The sequence below is a fragment of the Panulirus ornatus genome, chromosome 25 (assembly GCF_036320965.1).
Source record: "Panulirus ornatus isolate Po-2019 chromosome 25, ASM3632096v1, whole genome shotgun sequence".
Lineage (NCBI taxonomy): Eukaryota > Metazoa > Arthropoda > Malacostraca > Decapoda > Palinuridae > Panulirus > Panulirus ornatus.
The window spans coordinates 11,788,514-11,814,065 of record NC_092248.1 but is presented as its reverse complement, the minus strand read 5'-3'; the positions used below and the strand labels follow the sequence as shown (position 1 = coordinate 11,814,065).

At 39.8% G+C, this 25,552-nt stretch overlaps 1 protein-coding gene across 2 annotated transcripts in view; it reads left to right on the top strand.

Moving 5' to 3' along the window:
• The window catches only part of LOC139757143 (zwei Ig domain protein zig-8-like), a 54,516-nt gene that overhangs the window by 11,580 nt on the left and 17,384 nt on the right, over positions 1-25,552 (top strand). Inside the window, exons 2-3 of one of the 2 annotated variants that reach the window (XM_071677242.1) lie at positions 13,282-13,454; positions 14,270-14,589. In XM_071677242.1, the coding sequence (XP_071533343.1) occupies positions 14,496-14,589 (94 nt within the window). In that variant the 5' untranslated portion in view covers positions 13,282-13,454; positions 14,270-14,495. Of the gene's footprint in view, positions 1-13,281; positions 13,455-14,144; positions 14,590-25,552 lie in introns of both variants that reach the window. The other variant, XM_071677240.1, reaches the window with a different exon arrangement.

The window sequence follows — 25,552 nt, the reverse complement described above, 5'->3', positions numbered from 1 at the left end:
CGGTTCCTAACACCATTATTCCATTGAGACTGACTTTATTGTTTTACCAAAGGTCGGGTGTACATTGTGTTTGGCTTCTCCTGGAGTCTACTGGTTATGAACACACACACACACTCACACACACACACACACACACACGCACACACACACACACACACACACACACACACACACACACACACACACACACACACACACACATATATATATATATATATATATATATATATATATAATGCATTTTGCTGTGAATTCTGGCGAGTTGGTCAGTCCTCCAGCCTCTCTCAAGCCGAGCGTGGCCGTCCTAGCTGCCAGGGGTCACGTAAAGTCTATACGCCACTCCGGAGCACAAGAGTGGATACAAAGTTTCACTCGGAATCGCTAGTGAGAGAAGCAAACGTCCAGAAAATCTAAGATCAGCAGAGAGAGATGCAAACGGCTCAGAATGTATAACGAAATCATATTCCAGTTTCCAGAGCAGATGATGGTACCTCCAACATCATTTGAGTTTTTCGGAAGGCGAGATATACGTTCTTTCTCCCTCTAGTTGTTGCCGACGGTTGTGTGAATTTCATCAGTGCTCTTATTGTACACTTTTCTGGCTGCATCGGTTCTTTCTATTCTTCAAAAAGGTTGTTTCTTAGTGGTCTATGTTAGGGTCGTCTGTCTTCACCCAAAGTCTAACCTCCTGTCGCTCCTGTGGTTTCCACCTCACGTCGTCATGCAAATTCCAGTTATTTATACTTTGATCTTCATCACCTGTCACTTTCCTGCGACTAAGTCCTCCAACTTTCCTTGACAGCTTGCTTGACTTTCCTTCTTTCTCTCTCTCATTCTCTCCTCACATTTCTCTAAGTCCAGAGTCCTTTTCATTTATCAAGAAACACTTCCCTGTCTTTTGCTCACGCCAAGAGCCATGTCTTCTGAATAAATCTTATTCAGCGAAACTCTGGATTGCTTGTGCTCTTGACAGGCAGGTGTGTGTCAGCGTGCTCACCTTGCCTAGAATATTAAACAAGGCAAGGCAAGACCTCTCATGTTAGGCCCGAAAAATGGTCATGAAGATTTGCATATGTTTAAATATTCATTATGCGTACCTGTGCATCAGGAAAATAAAATGTAAATAATGATAATGATAGTCAAGGATTTACTGAATTAATTGCGGACAGAGGCTTGTAAATGTACGAGAAAATACACATGGTGTAGGTGTAGACAGAGGATCTTTGAAAATAAAGACTGTGGGCTTTTGGGGAATTAAGATTTTTTTTTTCCTAAACAAGCATAAAGTCAGCAGTCTACTGATTACTGATGATGTTTGGAATGCTTAAGATGGCACAGCTCTTGTCACGGATGCTATGCTGGAACTGGTATGGGTTCGATGTCGTTGTGGTGCCGCACTGCAGCTTGGGGACGAGGGGTCTCTGTTAGTAGGAGGTGACGGTGGAGGGATGGTACAGTAATAGCAATAGTCCTGTGTGTGTGTGTGTGTGTGTGTGTGTGTGTGTGTGTGTGTGTGTGTGTGTGTGTGTGTGTGTGTGTGTGTGTCTGTCTGTCTGTCTGTCTGTCTATCTGTCTGTCTGTGAGTATCTGTGTATCTTTACGTGTGTATATAACTCATACATTCTCTCTGCAATCTTACATGCAAAAAATCCTACGAATATAGAATCATGATTCAACTCATCATTCCTCGATCACTGGCTACTGTCAAAACATGTTCACACTGCGTATTTACAATTCCTTGTTTTGTGCAACATTGTGAAGTGTAACACCTTTACGTCCTTCCAGAGAGTTTGGTCTTGTAAACACCAAGTTAACTTTCTGTTGACTGTACGACCATTAATCTAGAACTTGTTTCAGCTCATAACCGTCTCTGTGGATTGCTAGGTATGTAAAGTACTTGAGAAGTAACTCACCTAAACTCATATATATGTCTGTGGATTGCGAGGGTTTCAGATGTTGTAAGTTGCTTCAGTATATTACGGTCTTTATGTAGAGTTCTCATGATGGAAAGCACTCCAGCATCCTTTATGTGAACTGTATCTTTGTAGCATATTTCGTGAACGTCTTTCTTTTCTTCTACCATAGTCTATGTTTTTGATATTCTAATGTCCTTTGAGTGGATAGACAGAGTGATAAACAGACAGATAACCTCTACACGTGTTTTCACTCTTCAGCCAGATAACCTTGAGGCCAGACTAACATATATGCCTCACGTAAACAACTCTCTGATCTCCAATTTCAGAGGCTCTTTCTTTACCCCTGTCACAATATGTGGCGTCAGAAACCTTGCAATATGTCCTCCTCCTACTTTCTCTGTGACTATCTCAGCTTTTATTAGACCACAGAGACTGTCAAAATCCTCCTCTCTGGCTTCTTTGTCTTCAACAGATCCCACAGAAGATGTTACACTTTTTCCTTTTCGATTCTTTGACTTCATCACATCCGATAGAGGATGCCACACTCCACCCATTTGGCTTCTTTGATTTCAACGAATCCCAGAAATCATGTCATATTTCTTTTCTTTGGTTTCTCTGACTTCATGAGATCCCTTTGCCTTTCGATTTTTTATATGAATCCCATAGAGGAAGTCACACGCCTTCTTTCTGGCTTCTTTCACGTTAAAAGGTTCCATATCAGACATCAGAACCCTTTGCTCTGACTGAAAGCTTTCCCCTAAATGCTGAAAGCATTTATTCCATTTTCCTGAAAACCAATTACTTCCGAATGTAGAAGTTGGCAATATCTGATATTTACGACCATGATTCTTATCTGCCAAGATAAACTGGGCAGTTAGATTTAGCTTTAATTATCTTCCTGTTCATAAATATAGCTTTCTATATCTTTTATTACATAGCTCCTTTTATGTTCTAGCAGATGAAAATAGCTCTATGTATCGTCCGTTTCTTGAAATAGGCTTTTCATATATATGGTTGCCTGTCCAGATTTCCATTTCTTGGATTATATTCATCGTTTTCTGCTTCATTTATTTGGTCATTTCAAAAGCCGTTTGACCTGTTATCTTGCTTAATACCTTTCGAAACATTTGGTTCAGAAATAGTATATCATTGATTCCCAGTAGAAAACACTAGCTTTATCCTATCCTTGTGGAAAAAAAGATCTATTTCTTACTCAAAAAATGAAGATGTCTTCACACACTCAAGTTATTTTTGAAGGGCTGACTTTGAAGACACAGGCAAGCCTCTTACTCTATACGGGCTCAGAAGATAAGCTTGTAATACGTGGGTTGCGATATGACTTGCATCTTTCCTCCAAGATGCTTGGCATCAAGCAGCTTTTCTCATAAGCTTCTTGTGTCTCAAATTCTTTCCTGCGCTTGTCATGTTGACCTTCGCTGTCATATTTCCGCCTCGAAAATAACTTGACATTTTGCCCACACATTCCTGCCTTCGCTCTCCCCTATCTGGCTCATTCAGTTACCAATATCTTTTTATTCTTCGTCGGAAAGAAAAAAGAAAAACATAGTCTTGGCTTCGTTATAGAAAGTGTTGTGCTTAGGGCCAGTGCACAATAGGTTTTCAAACTTTCTTACCGAAGCCAAACCAAGTTCAAAAGTTTGGTTTTATGCGTCTTTTAAGGACATCACATCCCCCCCACACAGAGCTTGGACAACTTTCTTGGTACCGTAGTCTTTTATTGCCTGGATAAGCACGGATGGTCAGAGAAAGCAATATTGCCAGAAACCTTTACAGAAAAACTTGACTCATGATTCCTAAACTTACTTCATGTTATCAGCTATGATGCCAGATGTCAGAACCTGTAAGTATGAACGTGATTGATTTTTTCCTCTGTGTGTTAGAGCTACGTCCCTGGAAGCAGGTGGAAAAAGAATCCTTCTCGAGCATCTCCCGCATTTCCTAGAAGGCGAGTCAAAAGGGATGGGAGCTGGGGTAGTGGGAAAGAAAATCCTCCCCTCCTGTATCACGACTTTTAAAAAGTAGGATTAGAGGAAACCAAGCGGGGATTTTTCCCCTAAAGCTCAGTCGACTATTTTTTACGCTCCCTTGCTTCGATGGGAAAGACGAGCATGTATATATATACATATATATATATATATATATATATATATATATATATATATATATATATATATATATATATATATATATATATATATATATATATATATATATATATATATATATATATATATATATATATATATATATATATATATATATATATATATATATATATATATATATATATATATATATATATGTATATATATATATATATATATATCTGAGTGTGTAGAATGATATGTGAAGCAGGGCAGCAGCAGCAACAGCAGTGGGACATATAACGGGAGACAGAGTCAACATGAGAGCTGAACCCGCCACTCTCCTTCTCCAAGTCACCGTAACTGTAGTGGAGCCGCTCTATATTAACAATATATTAAGGACATATGAGGCAGCCGGGACACCCAGCCTGTGGAGGGGGTGGCCGCTCGTGTGGTTTACGAGACATGTGGGCGGCAGGCTCTGTGGGAGATGCGGCCAGCGGGAGGTTGCTTCGGTTCGGTTTCTGTTTGTGGTTTATAGACGTGCTACTGTGCGTATTTATATCGATATATGTTTATACTTACCTATGATATATGTGTACATTCATAACTACACATCTGTCTATCTATTTATCTATCAGTCAGTCAGTCTATCGCCACTGTGGTCGTGTTTTACTCGCATCAGTCTTGCCTTCGGAACAATACCTTGAGTCGTGATTCGAGCCAAACTATCATCAGGTGTTATGACCAACTCCTCGTCACCTACTCATAACCCACTTGTCTTGTGTTATGACCAACTCCTCGTCACCTACTCATAACCCACTTGTCTTGTGTTATGACCAACTCCTCGTCACCTACTCATAACCCACTTGTCTTGTGTTATGACCAACTCCTCGTCACCTACTCGTAACCCACTTGTCTTGTGTTATGACCAACTCCTCAGATAGTATATTGTTCAGTGTCTTATACTTCATCTTGATCAGCTTCCTTCGTTGTTTTTGTCTTTTATCTTCCTCCTGCTGATTCAGAAGCCCTTCATACTCTCCCTAGCATTCACTATCCTTCTATCCTCCTTACTCTATCAATCACCATCTTTCTTCCACTTTCTTTAACTTCTTTTTCTTATTCTCCTGCTCTCCGATTCACCTTCCTTCATATGTTCCTTCTCTATCAATCAAACTATATTTCCACTAGCTTTTTTCCTCCTCCATCACTCACAAAGCATCTTTCCCTCCTTTACAGAATTATAAATATTCGATTCTCGGTAAACATGCGTACATCTACGCCACTTACGGAAGATTTATCTACGCTTCGGACAGCCTTCCTGCAGATTACCTACAAGGTTGTGATGAAAATATATTCTACTGTTTAGTTACGGTATTCACACATGTGGGTCTGGTCTGAGCCATCTTTACAGCACGTTTGCATAGAATCTATCTCAAAATTGTATATATATATGTATTTTGTATGGGGCGCAAGCAAGGTCACGGAGGAGTGCCTATACTGTCTAAATCGTTCGGGTCAACGTTCGTTAACCAAGCGTAGGTTCCAGATAGTAACTTAATTACGTAGGTAATTAGGAGAAGGCAATGACTCTCGCCTACGCTAACATGAGAGAAGATTGAAGCTGTATTTTCCTGGAACAGTAGCTCTAAAAAATCTTATTAAACTGAGTGTCTGTTTGGGAGAGAGAAAGGAGAGATGGTGTGTGTGTCTGTGTGTATGTGTATGTGTGTGTGTGTGTGTGTGTGTGTGTGTGTGTGTGTGTGTGTGTGTGTGTGTGTGTGTGTGTGTGTGTGTGTGTGTGTGTGTGTGTGTCTTAGTAATAGCTCATTAGTGCGTTGGGGAAGGGATCGCATACTCGTGGGACCCCATCCCATATGAATGTATTTCTACTTTCATATAAACTTTATAAACGTCTTGATGCTGTCCACACACACCGTTTCATCATTCAGTCCATCCATTCACTCACTAGCCCTACGTATCAGAGTATTTAACTAATTAATTCTCTAAGTTTCATCCTTAATTTCATATCATGGCTTCTGGTTCCTCTGTCTCTGCATCTTTCGAGGGACTGTTCACTAGTGACTTCATCAAGCGGTTTAGAAAAGGTAAAGGCAGTGTTCAGGTCACCTCTTACTCTTCTTTCTCTCATTATGTACAAATTTACGGCTTGTAACTCACTTCTCTTAATTCAGGTACCATTTGAGTTCCCTTGCAATGGGCCTTCTTTATTAGCTCATTGTGCGTCTTGAGAAGCACATTCTAGTTTCTGCCTCATATAGGATGTGAACAGCTTGCTGTACATATCACTGCCTATATACTTGAATGCTGTTCTGGTATTCCAAGTCCCTCTTACCCACAGATTCCTGCAACTTATTTCCTTCATTCACTGTTCGTCATCATCATTACCTTGCATTTTCTCGCGCTGAGTTTCATGAACCATGGATCAGACCAACTCAGGACCTTATTGAGGCCCTCCTGTTGGCGGATGTAACTCTCATGACTTCTAACCTCCCTCATGCCTTCAGCATCATCCGCATATATCTGAGTGTATGTATTCAAAGCTTCATTAGCACAAAGACATTGAGGCATATATTGGTACTATGTACATTTCTTTCTTCTTTACTGCCACTCCGCCTCTTCCTGCTCAAGATGTAAGCTAATGTAAAGCTGGATTTCCATTTCGTCACGATGGTTGCTCTGGTAATAAAGACAACTGTATTTCAACTCGGGGCGTCACATGGTACAGGGTACAGTGTTCATGTTTCTAGAGCGAGCGTATGTTGTCTTAGATATGGTGATGTGGTAAAGTTGGTGACCCATTGAGCTAGTTGTACCCCCGTGTGTTCAGTGTATGTAAAAGATGCGATAAAATACTAACTGGATGAAGCGAGACACGTCATGTTGACTGAGTAGAATGTTAAATGTTGACGAAGATTTGAAGAGACTTGTGGGATGATGACTGGATGAAGATAGTTATGTGGTGCTATTTGGATAAAGAGACACAAAGACATACATTTTTCTCTTTTCTGTATATGCTTTTTTATATATATAGATTCTCGATATTTTGCCTTTAATAATAAGGCATAGGAAAGAGCACACATTCATATCACATCTCATAACGGAGCTGAAAGCTGTTATAACACATATCAAAAGCCAAAACCTAATCACCAACAGATGGCTTTGAAATAGCACACCATATCGCCAAAAGCCTTAAAGTTCATATCTTCAGACTATCCTCAAGGCTGAGTATTAATCAATATTTGAAATTTTCAATAACACACACTTTGAAGAAGACTTTCCCAGAGTCAGCTGTGAGAATGACTTCCTCTGTTCAGAGGACCTGAGCTCTTTGATGTTTCTCTCTTGCATAAACTTGTTGCAAATTCCAGTCGAGATATGAATTTTGGAGCGATGTTCTTGAGAATGACGGAGCTATAGTTGGAACTGCTCTTATTCTTGCTTCTTGCTCTGAGCATCCCTACACAGGTCTACTAAAGAGAGAAGAGGCAGAGTAAGAGTTCCATATTAGTTTTATACGCGACGGCTAGACGAGCGAGGTGTTAGAATAGCGAAGTCTTTTCTATATAACTTATGTTTTCATAACTGGGTGATTAGGAGTGGGAATAGATTAGGGATTCGACAGGACCAAACCCCATGGTAAGGTGTGTGTGGGACGTTGCTGCAGCCAGGGTTGCTCTGCTTCACTTACATTATACGTGACGACTGGAGATTGGATGTGAGCAAGTGAGGCTGTTCTGAGAGACTGTTTACAATCCTTCAGTTCAACTTATATATCTAACCTTTTCATATTTCTCATTTCCTCTTACAGCTCCCAGCAGAACATTCCTCATCTTTGGGTAAAACAAACTGTTCCCTCAGATGACTTTCGCAAAAATAAGCACTTTGTATTTAACAAGGTTTTACATTTCTTGCAAGGATTTTGCAATAAGGTGCTTTTTCCATGAGACGTTTTCCTCTTCTGAGTTTTTGCACTTAGTTTCCTACTCTGTATTAACGTAGCTTTCCCTACTTCTCTTGAAACTTGCCGTGGATGAGACACTAAGTTTCTGTTACTTGTCACTCTCTGTAATCCTTGAGCTTTGCGTTTTATATCTGTTTCACGTCTCGAAGACTTTTATCAAATACTTTTAGATATGATACTTTTTGACAAAGAAATGTACATATCTTAGACATTGTTCTCTTCTGTTTGCCCTTTCATGAAATACGATTTTCGCCATTCTTTGTTACATGACGAAAAAATCTTTCACGAGATGAAACTTCCATGAAAAGTTCTGCTCTTCCATCATAAAATCCCTTCTTTTTACATTCTTTTTTCTTTTTTTTTTTGGAGGACGAATCTCCTGGTTACATAAGCCCCCCCCCCCCTTCCTTGCTCGGTCTTTTTCTATAAATCTTATTTAACAACCGAAATAATTTGTTCCCAGATCAATTCCATTAAAAATATATGCTTTTACGTCATGAGACGTTTCAATTCCAGCCCTTCAGCCGATGATTTAAGAATATTTTCACATTGGGTACTTACATTTTTCTTTGATTTCTCTCACTTCGTTGGTTTTAATACTCCCTGGCTCTGTCTGTAGATGATTCTCGTAAGTTTCATCTATTTGTAATTTTTATTTCCTTCTGCAACCTTCGCTGATTCTCTCTACATGTTGTCCACACTGGCTCTGTCTAGGTCTAATTGCCTTGTAATCCTCAATGGTTCTTTCTACTCATGATCTTTCCTGATTCTGTCTCGCTGATTTTCTTCGTCTGCAACTCCTCCTTGTTTTCGTCTGTTTCTGTGATCCACAGGAGAATACAGACACGGTGCACAGGGCTCAGAGATTAGCTCTGTGGACGTCAGAAAGACTCCAAACACTCTCGTTCCAAACCTTCTCATCTCGGTGCCGCATACGATTTTTTTCCCCATCCAAAAAGATGAAGTTTCGTTGAGATTTTGATAAATCCAGTTTATGCTGGTTACATGGACAGGGTGACAGAGGCGCACAGCTCTTGTAAGACTTCGAATTATAGGCGACGCAGGGGAAGATAGGTGACGCAGGGGAGAACAGGTGACGAAGCGGTGATTACGTGACACAGCAAAATAGGTGACGTAGGAGAAATAGTTAAAGACGGGAGGATATCACAGAATATTACAAGAGATTTCCCAACATACAGAAGAATAGTTCCCATACAAATGTTTTATAAACCTCGACAATTTTTATGAAGTGTTTGAGATCTTTTATTTTACTTTCTGTTCTCAGTGATTTTATTTCATCTCCAATTCCGATTTCACGAGAGCAAAGACCACTTGTCGTCCCTCAGATACACAGATGGTACAAATTTTACAACAGGCTTCCGTCGTCCGTCTCTGGCTTATCTCCGCCCGTGTCGGCAGGACCTCAGAGAAATGTTTCTTTCCCTCTTCCCGACACACCATCTCCAGGGAAGTGTCGGCTTGAGTCGCGGGTATCCTTGTGGCTACGTAGTAAATCCTTCCTTATCTTTTCGTCTGAATAGTTCTTCCTTCCTTTTAGTATCTTAGGTACTTCCCTATCGATTTCCTTACCTATCACCTACATCCTACCCATGGCATTTCCTCCATTCCCTACCACCAATAGTCGATTCCATTTTCCCACTCTTTGCTATCGCCTCCTCCATCTCCTCGCCACTCTCATAGTTTCCTCGGTTCTTTTCCTTCTCCGCCGTCCACTGTTCCTACACCCATAACATTACAGCCCCATGAGTCTCCGGCAAATATCCCTGCCTCAGAATTATGGGTAACAGAACAATAACACGAGAGGCATTAACTCCCGTTTTCACGTTATGCAGCAAACTAAGAACAACACACAAAAACCAATGGCAGCCATTAAGAGCGGGTAGCTTGCCTTCCTCCCTATTATCTCCAAGAAAACATTAGGCCTCCTGTAGGAGGGATTAAAAGCAATTAAGGTGAAAATGGATGGTGAGGAAGGCGTGAGAATACTTCTGCCAGTAAAGGAAAGGCCTTTCCAGGGACAATAACAAGTCTTGATGAGTTCTAAACACTTCCAGGGAGTCGCCATTCTTGGGCTAAGATGAAGCCCACTGCCAGCCATTGTTTGGCTGGTTTATATGGAGTATTTTGCTAGATATATAACACGAGAGCCATAACTGTATTTTCTCCTCATGATGCATGAAGTCAGTCTCACGAAAACCTAAGGGTGGACAAAACTTGCTGGACCATTCGGTTAAAGGAAAACGGAAATTATTCCAGGCTCGTTTAGAATGTGTACGAGTTTCGGTCTGACCTCTGTTAGCCCCTTGAACCACAGTACCTTAAGTGTTCTCAGGTTCACCATATTAGCCAGTGGTCAGTTCTCTTCACGTCGACTATTGACTTCAGTCCTGCATTGAGCTGTTCCATTCACACGATCTGGCCGGCGAACACCCTGTAAGGCCATTGTTCCTACGCTCCTTCTGCGGTATCCGTTGACCTGAGGGCTGAGCACAGGCTTTGACCTCATCAAAGGAAATTGCAGTGAGTACCGTGTTTACTGCACAATATACGGCGAAGTTTAAGAAGATTGCCAATATCCTGGATCTTCTGAGGCTTTTAAAAGAATTCACTGCTTTGGGTACGTCAAAGAATGAACCAGTTATGACCCACCAACAAGCTTCATTCTTTACTCGCCTCAATCCCGTCCAGTCACCACACGTCTTGGGTTCTTCCAGATTTTGTGCATATGTTCCTTTGTTCAGGTTTAATGTAAAGACTGGTACATCTTCAGCTGTATGACAGTGCATCTAATTCTGAATAGCTGTCCACGACAGCTGGTTGAATAGTCCCTGTTTTATGTCGGTTTTTTACTTAAATTTTCTGTCTTCTCAATTCCTCTTCGTCGGCAGCTTCTGCATTCTACCGTAATCATCTGGTAATTCGTTAGAAACCACTTTATCACCTGTCACGTAAGTGACAGGTAGATGAGCTGAACATTCCATTTCACTTAGATTTTTTTCCCTGTGATGTTCGGGTGATTCTTTGTGCAGAGTGAATGCTCAAGGGAAGTCAATCTTCCTTTTCGGAATATGACACTTTACCTCGACATCTCTTGAAATGGCCGGAATATCTTGACATAATACGCATCCTCTTGTTAGGAATATGGAGTAGGTTTTGTCGTCTTATTTATCGTGTAGGAAAGATTATATTACGACCAAAAGGAACTTTTGATAAGTATCCTCCGTACAGTCTTTGGAGATCTACGTTGCTGTATCATATGTTACATAATCGATACCAGAAGTTCACTTATATACTGTGAAATGATATACTAGGGACATTTTGATGCAGTATGAGACACTGACGTTTGGAAACTGACTTTATAGAATAATCTCATTTCTTTAGATGAAACAAATGATAACTTTTTAGGAAGGTTTCGTCATGATGGGAGAAATAATGTCGTTTTAGTGTTGAGTGTATCTACATATATACACACCGGAACATAGTACACACCACAACAGCTCCCTTGTCCAAATCTCCACACTGGAGTTCCATGTGTCTCAGGTACTTCAAGGAGTCTCCAAACTTCCCCCATACGTCCTAAGACTGGATTGGTTAATCGTTGACGTGTCATCAGAACTTTGGTCTCCAATCGATGTAGGAGGACAGCTCCCCCAAATTCATCCAACAGTGATTAAACGCTACACGGAATAATCAAAGAACTTTACATCATGGAAGGCCACAGCTATAAAGCGAAGCAATAGAATGTAGCTTAAACATTGCCAGACTCTTATGTTACTTGATATAACTGTTATAGTCACGGAAGGTTAAAAGTGAACCTAGACATTTCACACCATCTGCACACCGGTCCACGCCACTCTAACCATACCAATTACCCCCGTCTACACCTTCTTACCCACCTCTACGCCTTGTACTGTGTCCATAACCGACCGATGTTTTCAGGTGGTTTTTACTAAATTTGAATTAAAATCCAAAAATAAACATTTGAGCAGAGGAATTCAATACACCTTTCAGTCTCGTGCTTTACCGACACCTCTGATCCAATCAGCCGTATATCCGTGTTGTTATATGTAAATATAACCTCTCTTATCGTTTCAGAAACTGACACTGCAAACCGTATTTACTTTTCAAGTATTCATTAACCTGGATATATATTTTCCTTTTGAAATGAGAACTATAATATGAATAAGCCTTTGTTGCCAAGTTATTCAGACTTCCCAGGATAGAGTGCTCCTGTCTCTTCATTATTCAAGTAAACATCGATGAATAGGAGGCAGTCTGGTGTATAGAAATATCCGTAGTGTAGAATAATCAATCTTCACCAGCAATGTTATTCAGAACCTAGGACTTAAGTGCAAACAATTGCTTAAAGGGAATAAGCCTCTTCAGACTATGATATCTATCTATCTATCTATCTATCTATCTATCTATCTATATATATTTATATATATTTTTGGAGATTCGTTACACGAGTGAGCGAGTGAGACGATCATGGGGGCTGAGGTTATGGACCCAGGCGCCGTCTTATATGCTGGTTGGCTGGAGCAAGGCCATGAAGTGGGATTTACCGGGAGAGAGAGAGAGAGAGAGAGAGAGAGAGAGAGAGAGAGAGAGAGAGAGAGAGAGAGAGAGAGAGAGAGAGAGAGAGAGAGAGAGAGAGAGAGAGAGAGAGAGAGAATACACGAAGAGGCAAACTGAGGCAAAGACGAGATACATAGAACCTAAGATGAGGAGAAACGGAAAAATAGGCAAGTATAGAGTGAGACGGTCCACAACACACACACACACACACACACACACACACACACACACACACACACACACACACACACACACACACACACACACGCACACACGAACACACATATAAACAGGAAGAGCGAGAAACAGGAAGGAGAGAAAGAGACAGGCAAACAATGATTAACAGAAAGGCAGACAAAGACAGATAACCACAAAGACAGAGTAAGACAGAGATAGAGTAATGCTAATCCTCAGAAAACAAAGATCTTTCACCAGGAAAAGAATCCAAACTCCTGAAATAAGCTAATGAGTTTAACAAGATATGGTCCTAAAAAGCTACCTCACAAAAAATTCTCAAATGGGTTGATCATTATAACGAAATTTAGCCCCAGAAAGTTATTTTTTGAGCTTTAGCTGTGATACCCAAGGTATTCTTATGCCTTGTGTATCCAGAGAGCAGAAAAGGGTTATACTAATTGGCTGGTATCTACTTACATTCTTTTTCCTTTGACAGGAGTGTGTGGATGTGTTTATGTAAACACTTCCGTCTACTGAACAATGATATCTCAGGCCAATTACCAATAGAACGGAGATCATCCTGAAAGTTGCAATATTCTGATGACACCTCCGAGTGTCCATTACACTTTGTTCACAAGAACAACAGTACAATAAGACAGTACAATACTGGTAAGTATGGTAGTGATTTGGACCTGATGGTTGAAAGGAGCAGGTGTTGAATAAGAACGATGACAAGTGATTTGGGAACCAATGGTTACTGGCGTAATGTGAGTGTGATAATGACACAATCAACCGTGGCTTAGATTAAAAAAAGATATGGAAACTTTGAAGTTGTGGTGAAATACATTGCAACAAAACATTGGTGCAACAGGAAAGTGTAATAAAAACATTAAGGCACAGTGAAATAATACAATAATAGAGGAGTCTTGTATATAAACAGTGGCACATATAGGTAAGTGCATGAAAAATTGAAAACAAACAATATTGGTACAAAATCATATTAGTATAAGAGAACACAGGTTCATTATGAAACAGTGACACTAGAACAGATTCGTTTAAGTTAATAGTGTTACAAGGAAAGATCTGATGGTAAAACAGTAGTTGTATAATCTATGAGTACAATGGTATAGTTGTACAGTATATACCAACTGAACAATAGAACATTGGTATCATGTTGAGATTGAAGTTGCTGCAATAGAACTGCCGAAAAAAGGAACACTTGAGAAAATTGAAACTGTTCTAAAGATGAACAGTCAAAGTGACTCGATGTAGCTCTAATTAAATTTTGCAATTGATGCGATTTGCTCTCGAGAAATCATCATACCTAAATGTTCATTTATCTTGTTTTATCAATATCAGTTGATACAAATCTGGTGTAACTGGCTACAATTGGTTGTCCAAAAATTGGGCAACTGAAACTTATGCAGTGTGTTAGACTAATGTGTGGTATAAAGCTGAAAAGTGTTTGTTCCTATATTTGAAAGAAAAAACAATAGATATGAAAACAGAAAAACAGAAGTACAATTGACAAAAAGGAGACTACATTATTTATCACCAGTGAGTCTGTATACGTAGAGAAACAAATACTTAAAAGGAAAAAACAGCCATAAGAGAGACAGATAAGAACAGAACGAGTGACAAAAGCGACACATATGAATTAAAAATTCTGAGACAATGTTGCCACATAGCTGACCTAACCCAGCCTACACCATGCAACTGGCAACACTCCGCCTGCTGATGCTTCAGTTGGTGACACTGCTTATGTTGTTTACATCTGGGAGTGGTGTTCCTAACCCAGGTACAGGTAAGTTGAATTCAACTTGTCCCAGGTCATTTGGCTTTAGTGTACTATACATAAACTGTAAACACAGGTAAGTTTTGGATTAGTTCATGTTTAAGAAATGTAATTGAAAGGTTTAAGTAAATTCATTTATTTTACTAGATTTATCGAGAGTGTACCGTATAAACAGTTTCAATCTAAGCAAAGATTAGGTTTATGCTGATGAACAAACAGGCACATACGTACATATACTAACATATGTGTTTGCATGTATACGTACATATACAAGTATGGTGTATGCATGTATACTTACATATACAAGTATACGTATGCATGCATACGTATAAGAAATATCACAAGTACAATCATGGGAAAATCTATATAAACAAGCGCAAAAGGGCCTGTACAAACACGTATATTCAGAAATGTAGGAAATCAGGTGCAGGAGTCTGTATGTGAGAGGGACACAGGGGTTGACATCGTCTTTAACCTGTAGTCAGAGTCACAGCCTACTTGTCTGCAAGTAGTTCATAACAGTGTTCAAGTTTATGGATAAGAAAATGTTTAGCAGACTGTTCACATCCCTCATAAGACTAAGATTAGAGTATGCTTCCCATGCTTGGTCATTGTACCTAAACTATCACAAAGAACTCATAGAGAAGGTCTAAAGTAGGACAACAAAGATGGTACCGGAACTAAGAGAACCTGATAACAGTGAGTGGCTAGAGGCCTTGAATTTTCTCGCCATGGAAGAGAGAAGATTGAGGGGTGACCTGATCACAAACTTTAAGCTTTCAACTTAATTTGATGATGTAGATAGTGGGCAGTTCTTTGAAGAATGCATACAGAGAACATCAAAGACCATAACATGAGATTAAGAAAGAGATTTGTTACACAAGGATGTAAAGAAGTAATTTAAAAGAATGTGAAAGTATAATAACTGTGAACAGCTTACAAAAGTTTGCAAAGTATTATCACAGTAGAGAATGTTCAAGAGATGGGGCCCCACGAGTTTACAACTCCCGCGTCATCCAGTGCTAATAGGTAATTTCACACGTACATTCATACATACATACATATACAAGCATGTATGCAGATGTAAGAATACACAGACACATTCATGTGCACCTCTGTGTCAAGATGGGAGAAGTACATATACCCAAGCACACACAAACTCACATACATTACCAAAGGCACACACATACATAACTCTTTGTATGCAAATCCTATTTTGCTTGATTGTATCTCTGTACGTCTCATCTGCTCTCTCTCTCTCTCTCTCTCTCTCTCTCTCTCTCTCTCTCTCTCTCTCTCTCTCTCTCTCTCTCTCTCTCTCTCTCTCTCTCTCTCTCTCTCCCTTTTCCAAAGGCAAATGATGCTTTCAGAAAGGAAATCAGTTCTCCGTCGTGCACTCAGCTTGCAAGTGAGTCCGCCTGAAATTTCCTGTCAGCCGTATTTGTCACACCGTCGCTGGGAGAGTGGTGGCACAGTAAGATGAGAAGAAACAGGAGTAGGAGGAAGAGGAGGGAAGAGAGTAGGTGTGTGTGTGTGTGTGTGTGTGTGGTGTGTGTGTGTGTGTGTGTGTGTGTGTGTGTGTGTGTGAGGGTGGGTGTGTCTGTGTGTATATGTGATTTTGCTTATCACGAAGAGATACTGTTAACTCGCGTCTCCCCATCTCTTAACTTTTCACAGGTACCAAGGTTCAACCAGCCTTAAAGGGGAGGAGGATAATCTGGGCTGCTTTTGAGCCAGCTGATATGTCCGAGATTCGAACCCATTAGTCTGATGGGTTGCAGCGTTGCCTACTGCACAGCATGTGTTCGTGTACTTATGTGATTTGTATACTTGTTTTTGGGTATGATTATCTATTGGTGTATTACACTAAATTTTCATTAAATGGTAACGATTTACCTATGGGCGAGGAGAAATCGAACCCAGCCCTACCATCCGGCAGGAAGATATGCTAGCCATTGGACTACAAGCCATACCTTCCTCTTAAATGTTATATGATCATAAGCTCTTTTGATAAACATCCTTAGCTTCATAATCTCTGAATCCTTTTCCCGTCTTGGGTACGTGTTGGTCATTAAATGCACCTAAGTTAATGCTAGGATGTGATATTCCTGGCGTTCATATGGGCAACAGACTCCACACACCCATGATCATTAGAGGAGCTCATTTCTATGCAAAGTATATCATCATTATAATTAAATCCTCCTATATATTCCCCCGATGGAAAACGAGGAACGATTCTCGCCTTACTGCTACTGGCGTTTATAATTCAGTGAGAATTGTAAATCATCTAGAAAACATTATCTATCTAGATTATTAGAATAGAAAACATTTGCACAACATTTTTGTTTTATGATTGTGGTCTACATATGTTTTATTATTAGTACTTACCTACTATCTTCACGCCTTGTAAGAGGTATATGAGCAATTTCTTTAATTTTCATAATAGTACAACTTCCTCCACTAACAAACATACCTCGTTATGGATATAATCATATCTGTAATTTGGGCAATCCAAATTTTTTTCTTCTTTTTTTTCACTCTTCGTGTATCTCATTTTCTAGATTTTAGATTCTTTCTGTCATCCTTTTTCCTCTTACATCCAATTCGTCCCTTGGAACAGATATTCATAACTTAGCCACAACCAGACTAACCCTCACCATGGACCATGTATGCAGTATCAGCAGCATGTATGACCTCAGCGTTACCTTCCACACATGAAGAAGGTCTTTAATACTTTTCAACTAATGATTATGACCTGATTATTGACCGCCTTAATGACCTTGGCAGTCATGAAGAATTAACCTCAGATAACAGCCTAATCGCTTGTTATACTCTATTTGCAACATATACCCCATCTATCGGATTATAGATTATGGAAGATAGACATGATAACCTATAATGGTTCTATGTAAATTAGCCGGCAATTAATATATGGATAATCACGTGCCTTTCATTGACTCTATTTCCATCATATTAATTTCTGAATTAATACTCAGAGTATCAGACCTTCTAGGTAGTATTAAACATCCATTTTCTATCATACTGAGCTGGTTAATAATCCAGATAATAATTTCCGTTCTTGCATAAACGTCATTTTTCAGATTAATCATTGCAACAACCATTAGCACCTAAAAACATCGTTCATTTCCATACATCTTCGTCTTATGAATGGGATTGTAGCTGTTGCAGAGACCGAGTGATAGCTTCACTCTGTATCAAAAGGAGTAAATTGTTATCGAATTTTATAAACCACGAGAAAATTTTCAAAAACAGAGATAAAAGACAGGAATGACTTTGGCTGTTAGAGGTTTGTATGTTCTATGAAGGTGCGCGTACATATACACTTTGTTCGTGTGTATATATATATATATATATATATATATATATATATATATATATATATATATATATATATATATATATATATATATATATATATATAACAAAATAAAATGTATTTGCTGAATTGATAAGATTTTTTTACTCTAATATGATTTTGTTTTCACTTTACATGTGAGCTTGTGTTTAAAAACAACAGCAAATATTATTACCTTCAAAAAGAAAAATAGCAAATTGTATCCATAAATGTAACATTGCACATGAACCTCTAGAATAAAGTAAAGGACAATGTTCCAAACTGAAATGAAATTCATGATGAAATTTATTCAGCAAAAGTAAAATATTTAAGACATGATATTCATCTTTAGCTGTACTGAATTATATGAACCGACTAGAGTATATTATTTCCCCCAAAGCTTATCTTCACAACTAACTGAAGGCTTACCTAGTTATCATTCCTATCACCAGATCACTCTGTAGCCATGATGATATGATACACTGATAATAAAGACGTTATGAAACCATCTGTAAATGGGGAATAAAGTTCCACACTGAACATTTTTAGTCTTGCACATCCAGGTTAGCAAGAGAATATAATTCCATAACAGAAGCTTGGGTAACACAGCCCAGATCTGACAGATTACCAAGGATTATGATTTTACAAAAGAGCGAGCAAACAACTGGTCCACACACAGACACACACACACACACACACACACACACGCACGCATATATATATATATATATATATATATATATATATATATATATATATATATATATATATATATATATATATATATATATATATATATATATATATATATATATATTTCTTTGATGTGTAAAGAGCTGCCTTAATCATCTCCATTTTCGTCCTTCTCTTGTTCATTGTCTTGTAGGTCTTCTCTAACACAACTGTCTGTCTCTCTTTTATCCATTTTCTTGGCCTTACCGTCCAAGACGAACCTCTGCCCACGGGGGGGTATTGATCTCCATAGAAGCGTCTGGTAGGAAGCCATCGATCATTTTCTCCATCAGTGAACATGACACAGGTCTTCCGTAGCGATGATGCACCTCACAAAAATAAAGTGTGTAGGGAGATCAACCTATGGCTATGGAGGAGGTGTATCTTTACTGACGGCGTGTGGGAAGGGTGTAGTTAGTGTCTCCAAGTTTCAGTCGTATTCAAGTACCGATTCTGGACCATTTACTGTCATCAGAAGGTGATGAGGGATACCCGTAGAGGCAGCGTTTCCCTCTATATGTATTATGTCGTTCAATTTGATTACTCTCGACTGTTAGTCTATCACTGAGCCAGAGCCAATATCATATATATCAACCCTACACACCGTCTGTCAATGTCGGAGAACGAGGTCAAGTATCCGGCTTCCTCTGGCGGCGTCTATGTTTCAAGCCACTTGTCTTTGAGAGAGGAAGGGTTGTCGTCCTCATTCCAGTCTCTATTATCCTTATTGCTCCATCTCCCATTTTTCATGGATGTTGTCACGATCTCCAGACATCAATACCTGCTTCTCTTTCATCATAGCTTCTGATATTAGTTCCTTAACCGTATATCACCCAGCACCTTCACCTTCTGCCTCATTGTCTCGCATTTATGTTGTGGGTGATAATGGAGTGCTTAATTCTACATCCAACGTCTCCACATTTCCCTAACTTCCACTCTCAAGCCACGTCAAAAAAACCTCACCAGATAAAGACTTTCAACAGTGAACTACTTGGTCTGGGAACGTACTCAAGCCAGTCACCGTTCTATACCTCAGTTGAACAGATTTGAACTTTTACACGACTCTCACAAATATTCAGTTTTCTAAGATATTTCATAGATTCAAAGGAATTACTACGTTAAAAGTAAACCACAAAAAACCAAAGCTTTCATGTGTAACTTGAAAAATTCCTTTTTCAGTGAATAAATATTTTGTGTTTCCTTCTCTGAAAGGATTCTTTGCTTCGTCTCATAAGCATTCCATATACTACATCATCTAATTAACTCTCGTTTTTGCCAGAATAGCTTATTATAGAGGCGGACTGCTCCTACCACATCAGTCTTTTCTGATGATAAGTACCAGATATGGCAAGTTGACAAAGGTTATCAGTTGAATTTTAAGTTTCTAATCTTTTGGACATTTTCTCATTACTTTGTATACCTTGAAAAATGAATCATATTGATAAAGGAAAGGAAATATTCATTTTATATCATGATGCCGGAATTATCAACGAAAGTATGAAACATTGGTGATGAAATATATGTTCTTGTTTACATGTATAGACCTAATAGCAAATAGCTAATTATCCATAGCTCTTGCTAGGAGAGGTTACGGTCTACAGAACCTAAGAAATTTGGAAGATGTGGGAAACCTGGTATTCATAGATGAACAGATTGTAGCTGTTAGGTAAGATGGTGAGGAGGTTCACATTTCATGAAGAATTTGAAGTCATTTCCTCCTCTCGAGAGGCGGAATGTTCCATGATCAATTGTCCCACAACGCCGTCGGTAGAACGCAAATGATCATGTGCCACAACTGATGGAACAACAGCTACTCTTACCACATGTTTGAAAGAGAATCTGCGAAGTTGTCACAACTTTGGCACTGTGTGTTCTAATAAGTTGTCACAGGGAGAAGTTATAAAGTTAGTCAGTGGTAGTTGGTTGTTTGGTTAGAAGGCCCGTCAACAACCAGGTTCAATAAGACCATTATCATCATTGTGTAGCAACCGATCGAAAATCGTGAACTCTTTCCCAGGTAGAGAAATCGTGAAAGGAAGAGCATATGGTCTGTTTACACGCAGACTGGTACCATTAAGACTAGAAAGGTAAATGAATGTACCTAAGAATTACTATCAGTTCCTACAACAATTTTTGCCATGTTGCAGGGACAGCGCGTAGCGTTCACCACTAGGGGACAGGAATCAAGAGAGAAAGGGAGGGAGATGGCTGAAATAGGAAAAGTTGCTGGAAAGTGGGTCAGGAGAGAAAAGAAAACTTCGAAAAACACAGTGTCTGAGGCGTCTGTGTTTCTCCCTCCCTGATTCAATTTTCGTTAAGGCAGCTAATCGAAAAATCCAGCCTTTTTGAGCCCTCGTGAAATTAGCAAGATAAATGTTTAGTTATATTTGAGGTAAATACAGATATAAACTTTAATATAAGAAGAAAATTATTATGACATTGTGACAAGAAAATTATAATGACACATCTGGGTCTAGTTCCTAGACGTCCGAAAGAAAATTCAAGCTCTGTCGATACCTTAACGTTCCAAGCAAAGTTTGTGGAAAGAAAGAATGTTTTCAGAGCGAGAGATGCTCTTGGATCCTAACTAAGTCGCTGTCTATCACATTACCACGCTAGTCTTGTGCCTCGTCTGAGCGTTCTTTAAGCCCTCCTGTGGTAAAGAATCGAAAATCAAGATTGCAAGACTTGGAATCGCATTTTCAGTCTTAAGCAGCCACAAAAGAATCTCATTTTTGTTATTTCTCGACACTATATTAGACGGAGGACGTTTGTGTGTCTTAGTATTTTGTTAAGCTTTTCTTAAACCATTTTATGAGTTACATTTATTGAAAATTTTTCCCACTACCTTCATCTTTCTTTAGTTCATTAATAATTAATATATACCCTTTAGAGAAATGAGTGAAAGGAATATTCTTGCAGAATACGAAAGGAATACACAATGAAATCACTTCTCTTTAACACAAAGATGTAAATATGAATTTTCTTCGGTTTTTAGCATAGAAAACTCGTTAACGGCGAACTTTTTAGTCATCAGAGGGAAGAGATAAGATGGCTTAAAGTTTGACCGTTTTCTAACTAAGATGGATTATTTCCTAAACACGAAGTGTCGTCCTTAAAATATTCTGTCCGTCTTTAAAAGCTTCAGCCCTGCGCCTGTTAACACTCATTTATTTTACCCTCATGATGGTTCATTCCCTCATGATGGTTCTTCCATCACAAGTCAGCCAGTCACCGTGTTTATAGACTATCAACCAAGTAACTATGAGACAAACCTGATGACCAACTTGACAATCATCCACTTATGTAGCCAGTCACTCAACTATTTCACCAGTTGGCTATTCGGCAACTTGACTGGTCCAACCAACACCTGTCCATCCATATACTCAACCAAACAGTCAATTACTCAACCATCACTTGTATCACTCAGCCAGTTAGCCAACCATCCAAGCTAACCATCAATTAAACAGCCAGTATTCAACCCAGTTAACCAACCAGTCAGAAATTTGACCATCTTGCGAAATGATTCATCAGTATTCCCTCTTTCGACCACATCAGGGGTCTAGACGTCCCTCTGTCATTTTCCTGACATATCAGCGGTTCTGAAACTCTCTCTCTCTCTCTCTCTCTCTCTCTCTCTCTCTCTCTCTCTCTCTCTCTCTCTCTCTCTCTCTCTCTCTCTCTCTCTCTCTCTCTCTCTCTCTCTCTCTCTCTCTCTCTCTCTCTCTCTCTCAGTCAGAGAATGGTATAAAAGGAGAATCTTCCCAGCGCAGCTGCAATTACTTCTTTCACTCGAAGCATTAGCTGACTGAAGGCCACAACTTCGTCAAAGGCAAAATGCAATCTCTTATCTTGGCTACGTTATCATATGCGTGGTGGGGGAAAGTTTCCGCCGACGGCAGGGAAATCTAAACCCCCCACCCACCCACCCTCTCTCCCAGCAGGGAAATTTTCTGATTAATCCGTAACTGTGTTTTAAAAGTTGAAATGAGGAACTTTTTTTCTTTATTTCCCGATATTGCGTTTTGTGATCCGTTGAGAGAACAGCTGGAGACTCTGATGGCAATGTTTTAAAAAAAGGTTAATCATTCTATGATATATATACATAACTGTGTTTGCATAATGAAACTCAGATGGAAATATATACATATTCGTATATATAAAAACAAATTTACAAATATATATATATATATATATATATATATATATATATATATATATATATATATATATATATATATATATATATATATATATATATATATATATATATATATATATATATATATATATATATGTATAGAGAGAGAGAGAGAGAGAGAGAGAGAGACAGCAGCTGGGAAACTGAAACATGTGACAGACCAATTTGCTAATGGATTTCTGCCCCAGTCTGTTATGTATGAACTGAATGACGTTGACACTAACCACGCAAACACAAGCTGTACCTGACCTACGACGAGAGCCTATCACAGGTAAACTTCCATTAGGTCATTGCTCTCTAGAGAACTTTTCGCGGGTCATATTGAGGTCATCAGGGGTCAAACACACTAGAGCCGTGGTCTTTTGCGGCTCGCCTTATGATCACAAACATTAATACTCCTTACTGTGAGGACATGATGAGGAATGGAAGTGCTTTTACTATGTACTTCCCACTCATCTTTTAGTCCCATCTTCTCCTAGCTAGTCACGGTTCACATGATAATCCACAAAGCCTTTAAGTGGTTGAAGCTCAAACCCAGCTGTATCCATGGCTCTAGACCATACAGACTAACGAGTATGTTGCCCTACACGCCATAACTAGTGACGGTAATGGTCTCTATGATACGAGCATCACTGGTAACGTCACCTGAGGCAGATGGACGAGGCTGGCCATATGAGAACACCCTCGCCAGGACCCAGGTGTTCTGACGTCGATGGAGTGGACACTTTTTCATCAGTGGGCGGCGGTGTTGGCGGGGTAAACGTCAGACTACTCTCTCTTGGCCATATGGTACGTGTGCGCTGGACGACGGCATTGATCAACAATGGTTCCCTGGTCGATGTGTTGTTTCTGGTGTCGTACTGGTAGATGCCTGTCCCTCAGCTGGCCTGGGCATTCCCACAGCCGGTCATGGCTCTCCTTTAATTGGTCACGCCTCTCCTCCAGCTGGTCATGGATGTATCACCCACTGGTAATGGATTTCCTCCACCTGATAATGTCTGTCATGCAGTGTTATCCTGCAGCTGATCATGGCATCTTATCCAGTGCATCTTGAGGCACCTGCTACATATATCTTCTCTCCTGGCAGCTCTCAAAGCCATATTAATCCGGATGAATGAAGCCAAGTTTGTAGACGTTGACCAGACGATAGGTCGTCCCCATGAACTTTTTCACTATTTCGCTGATCGTTCACGATAGACGAGGATTTTCTGCTAATAGACATCTAGCATGGGTCTGGCAATAAAGAGAAAAGAAGTATTAAAGAATTCGTCTATATGAGAACACAGTCAATACCTCAGTTGCACTTATGAATTTATTATCCTTTCGGGTCTTTCAAATAAGTCTGGAAACTGGAAAGCCAATGATGGTCTTGATAGCTTCCCGGATGAGAGAATTACATGATAATGCAGAAGTTGGAACCTCTCTCACGCAGTCTAAGTGGTAAAGAGACCTCTCCTAATGGTGTCGAATTCGTCAAAAGCAACTGTGATGTAGGTATTCAGTGGGCTTATACTTCACTGACAGGAAATAGTGTGGATACCTTGTCCATCGAGTAGCAAACTCCTCCCAAGCCTGCCAACTGCTGTTGTCCTCGGAGGTACAAACTATGTCTCGAACGCACCAGCAAATGGCATCCTATTCCCGGAGATGGAAGGGCAAGTTATCTTCTGGCTTTACGGTGATGAGAATACTGTCAGTGTTGTCGATGATGTGATGTTCATAAAGGCAAGTACAATTGTCTCATGATACACACACACACACACACTCTCTCTCTCTCTTTCTCTATACATATGTATATGTATTACACTGCAACTGATGCTCCTTATATCCTGTAACGTCTTATCGGAGACGCCGATGGGAAAAGATGAAAAGATAATGCTTGCTTCTCTGGTCCTTTTCCTCCCATGAGTGATGCTCCAAGTTGGACGGTGATCCCTTAATTAGTTCTGCGGAGTTCGAGGTTGAGGAACCACAAGCTATGCAAAGGCAAGGTTCCCTGTGTTATGAGATATGCATCCCAGACATGAAGTTCCTGGTCGTTGGTGGCTATGGAGGGATCTTGATCAGTCCTATATTGAGTGAAAAGGAAGCTGGGTTAGCATAGGTCATCCCTACTGAAGTAATGTTGACAGTGAGATGATGTCATCGCTGGAGTTACGATGCCATGTCAGTTTGAGGTCTGTGTGGAAGCCAGGCAGCCTTGGGTCTATGTGGAGGCCAAGCAGCCTTGGATCCCGGAATAAGCCAAGCAGTCGGGGGTCTATGTGGAAGCGAGGCAGCCTGGGGTCCAAGTGGAAGCCACGAAACGGAAGCCAAGGGAATGTTGGACCCTTGGTCGGAATAATACATCCTGTCCAGTCTCCTCGCTGGGCTTCTGCTGGGTCGTTGTCTCACTGTCATCTCCTGAATACGTAATTGCAGGTTGAAGAATTTCATCTTCATGCCTCCTGACTCCGGTATGAGAGAACGGAGGTGCATAGGATATGGTTTATACAAGATCTGTGTGGATGTTCCCCATGACGCTGGTGATGAATGCCTTAGCCGTCGCTGTATGTAGACTAATACCTAGAATCTGTGTACTCTGTGCACTTGAAACAATTACCGCAGGCTTAACTAGACTGACTGTTTAATGAAATATCTTCCTGTATCTTCCTTATATCTCTGTGACCCGCCTTCTGGTCATA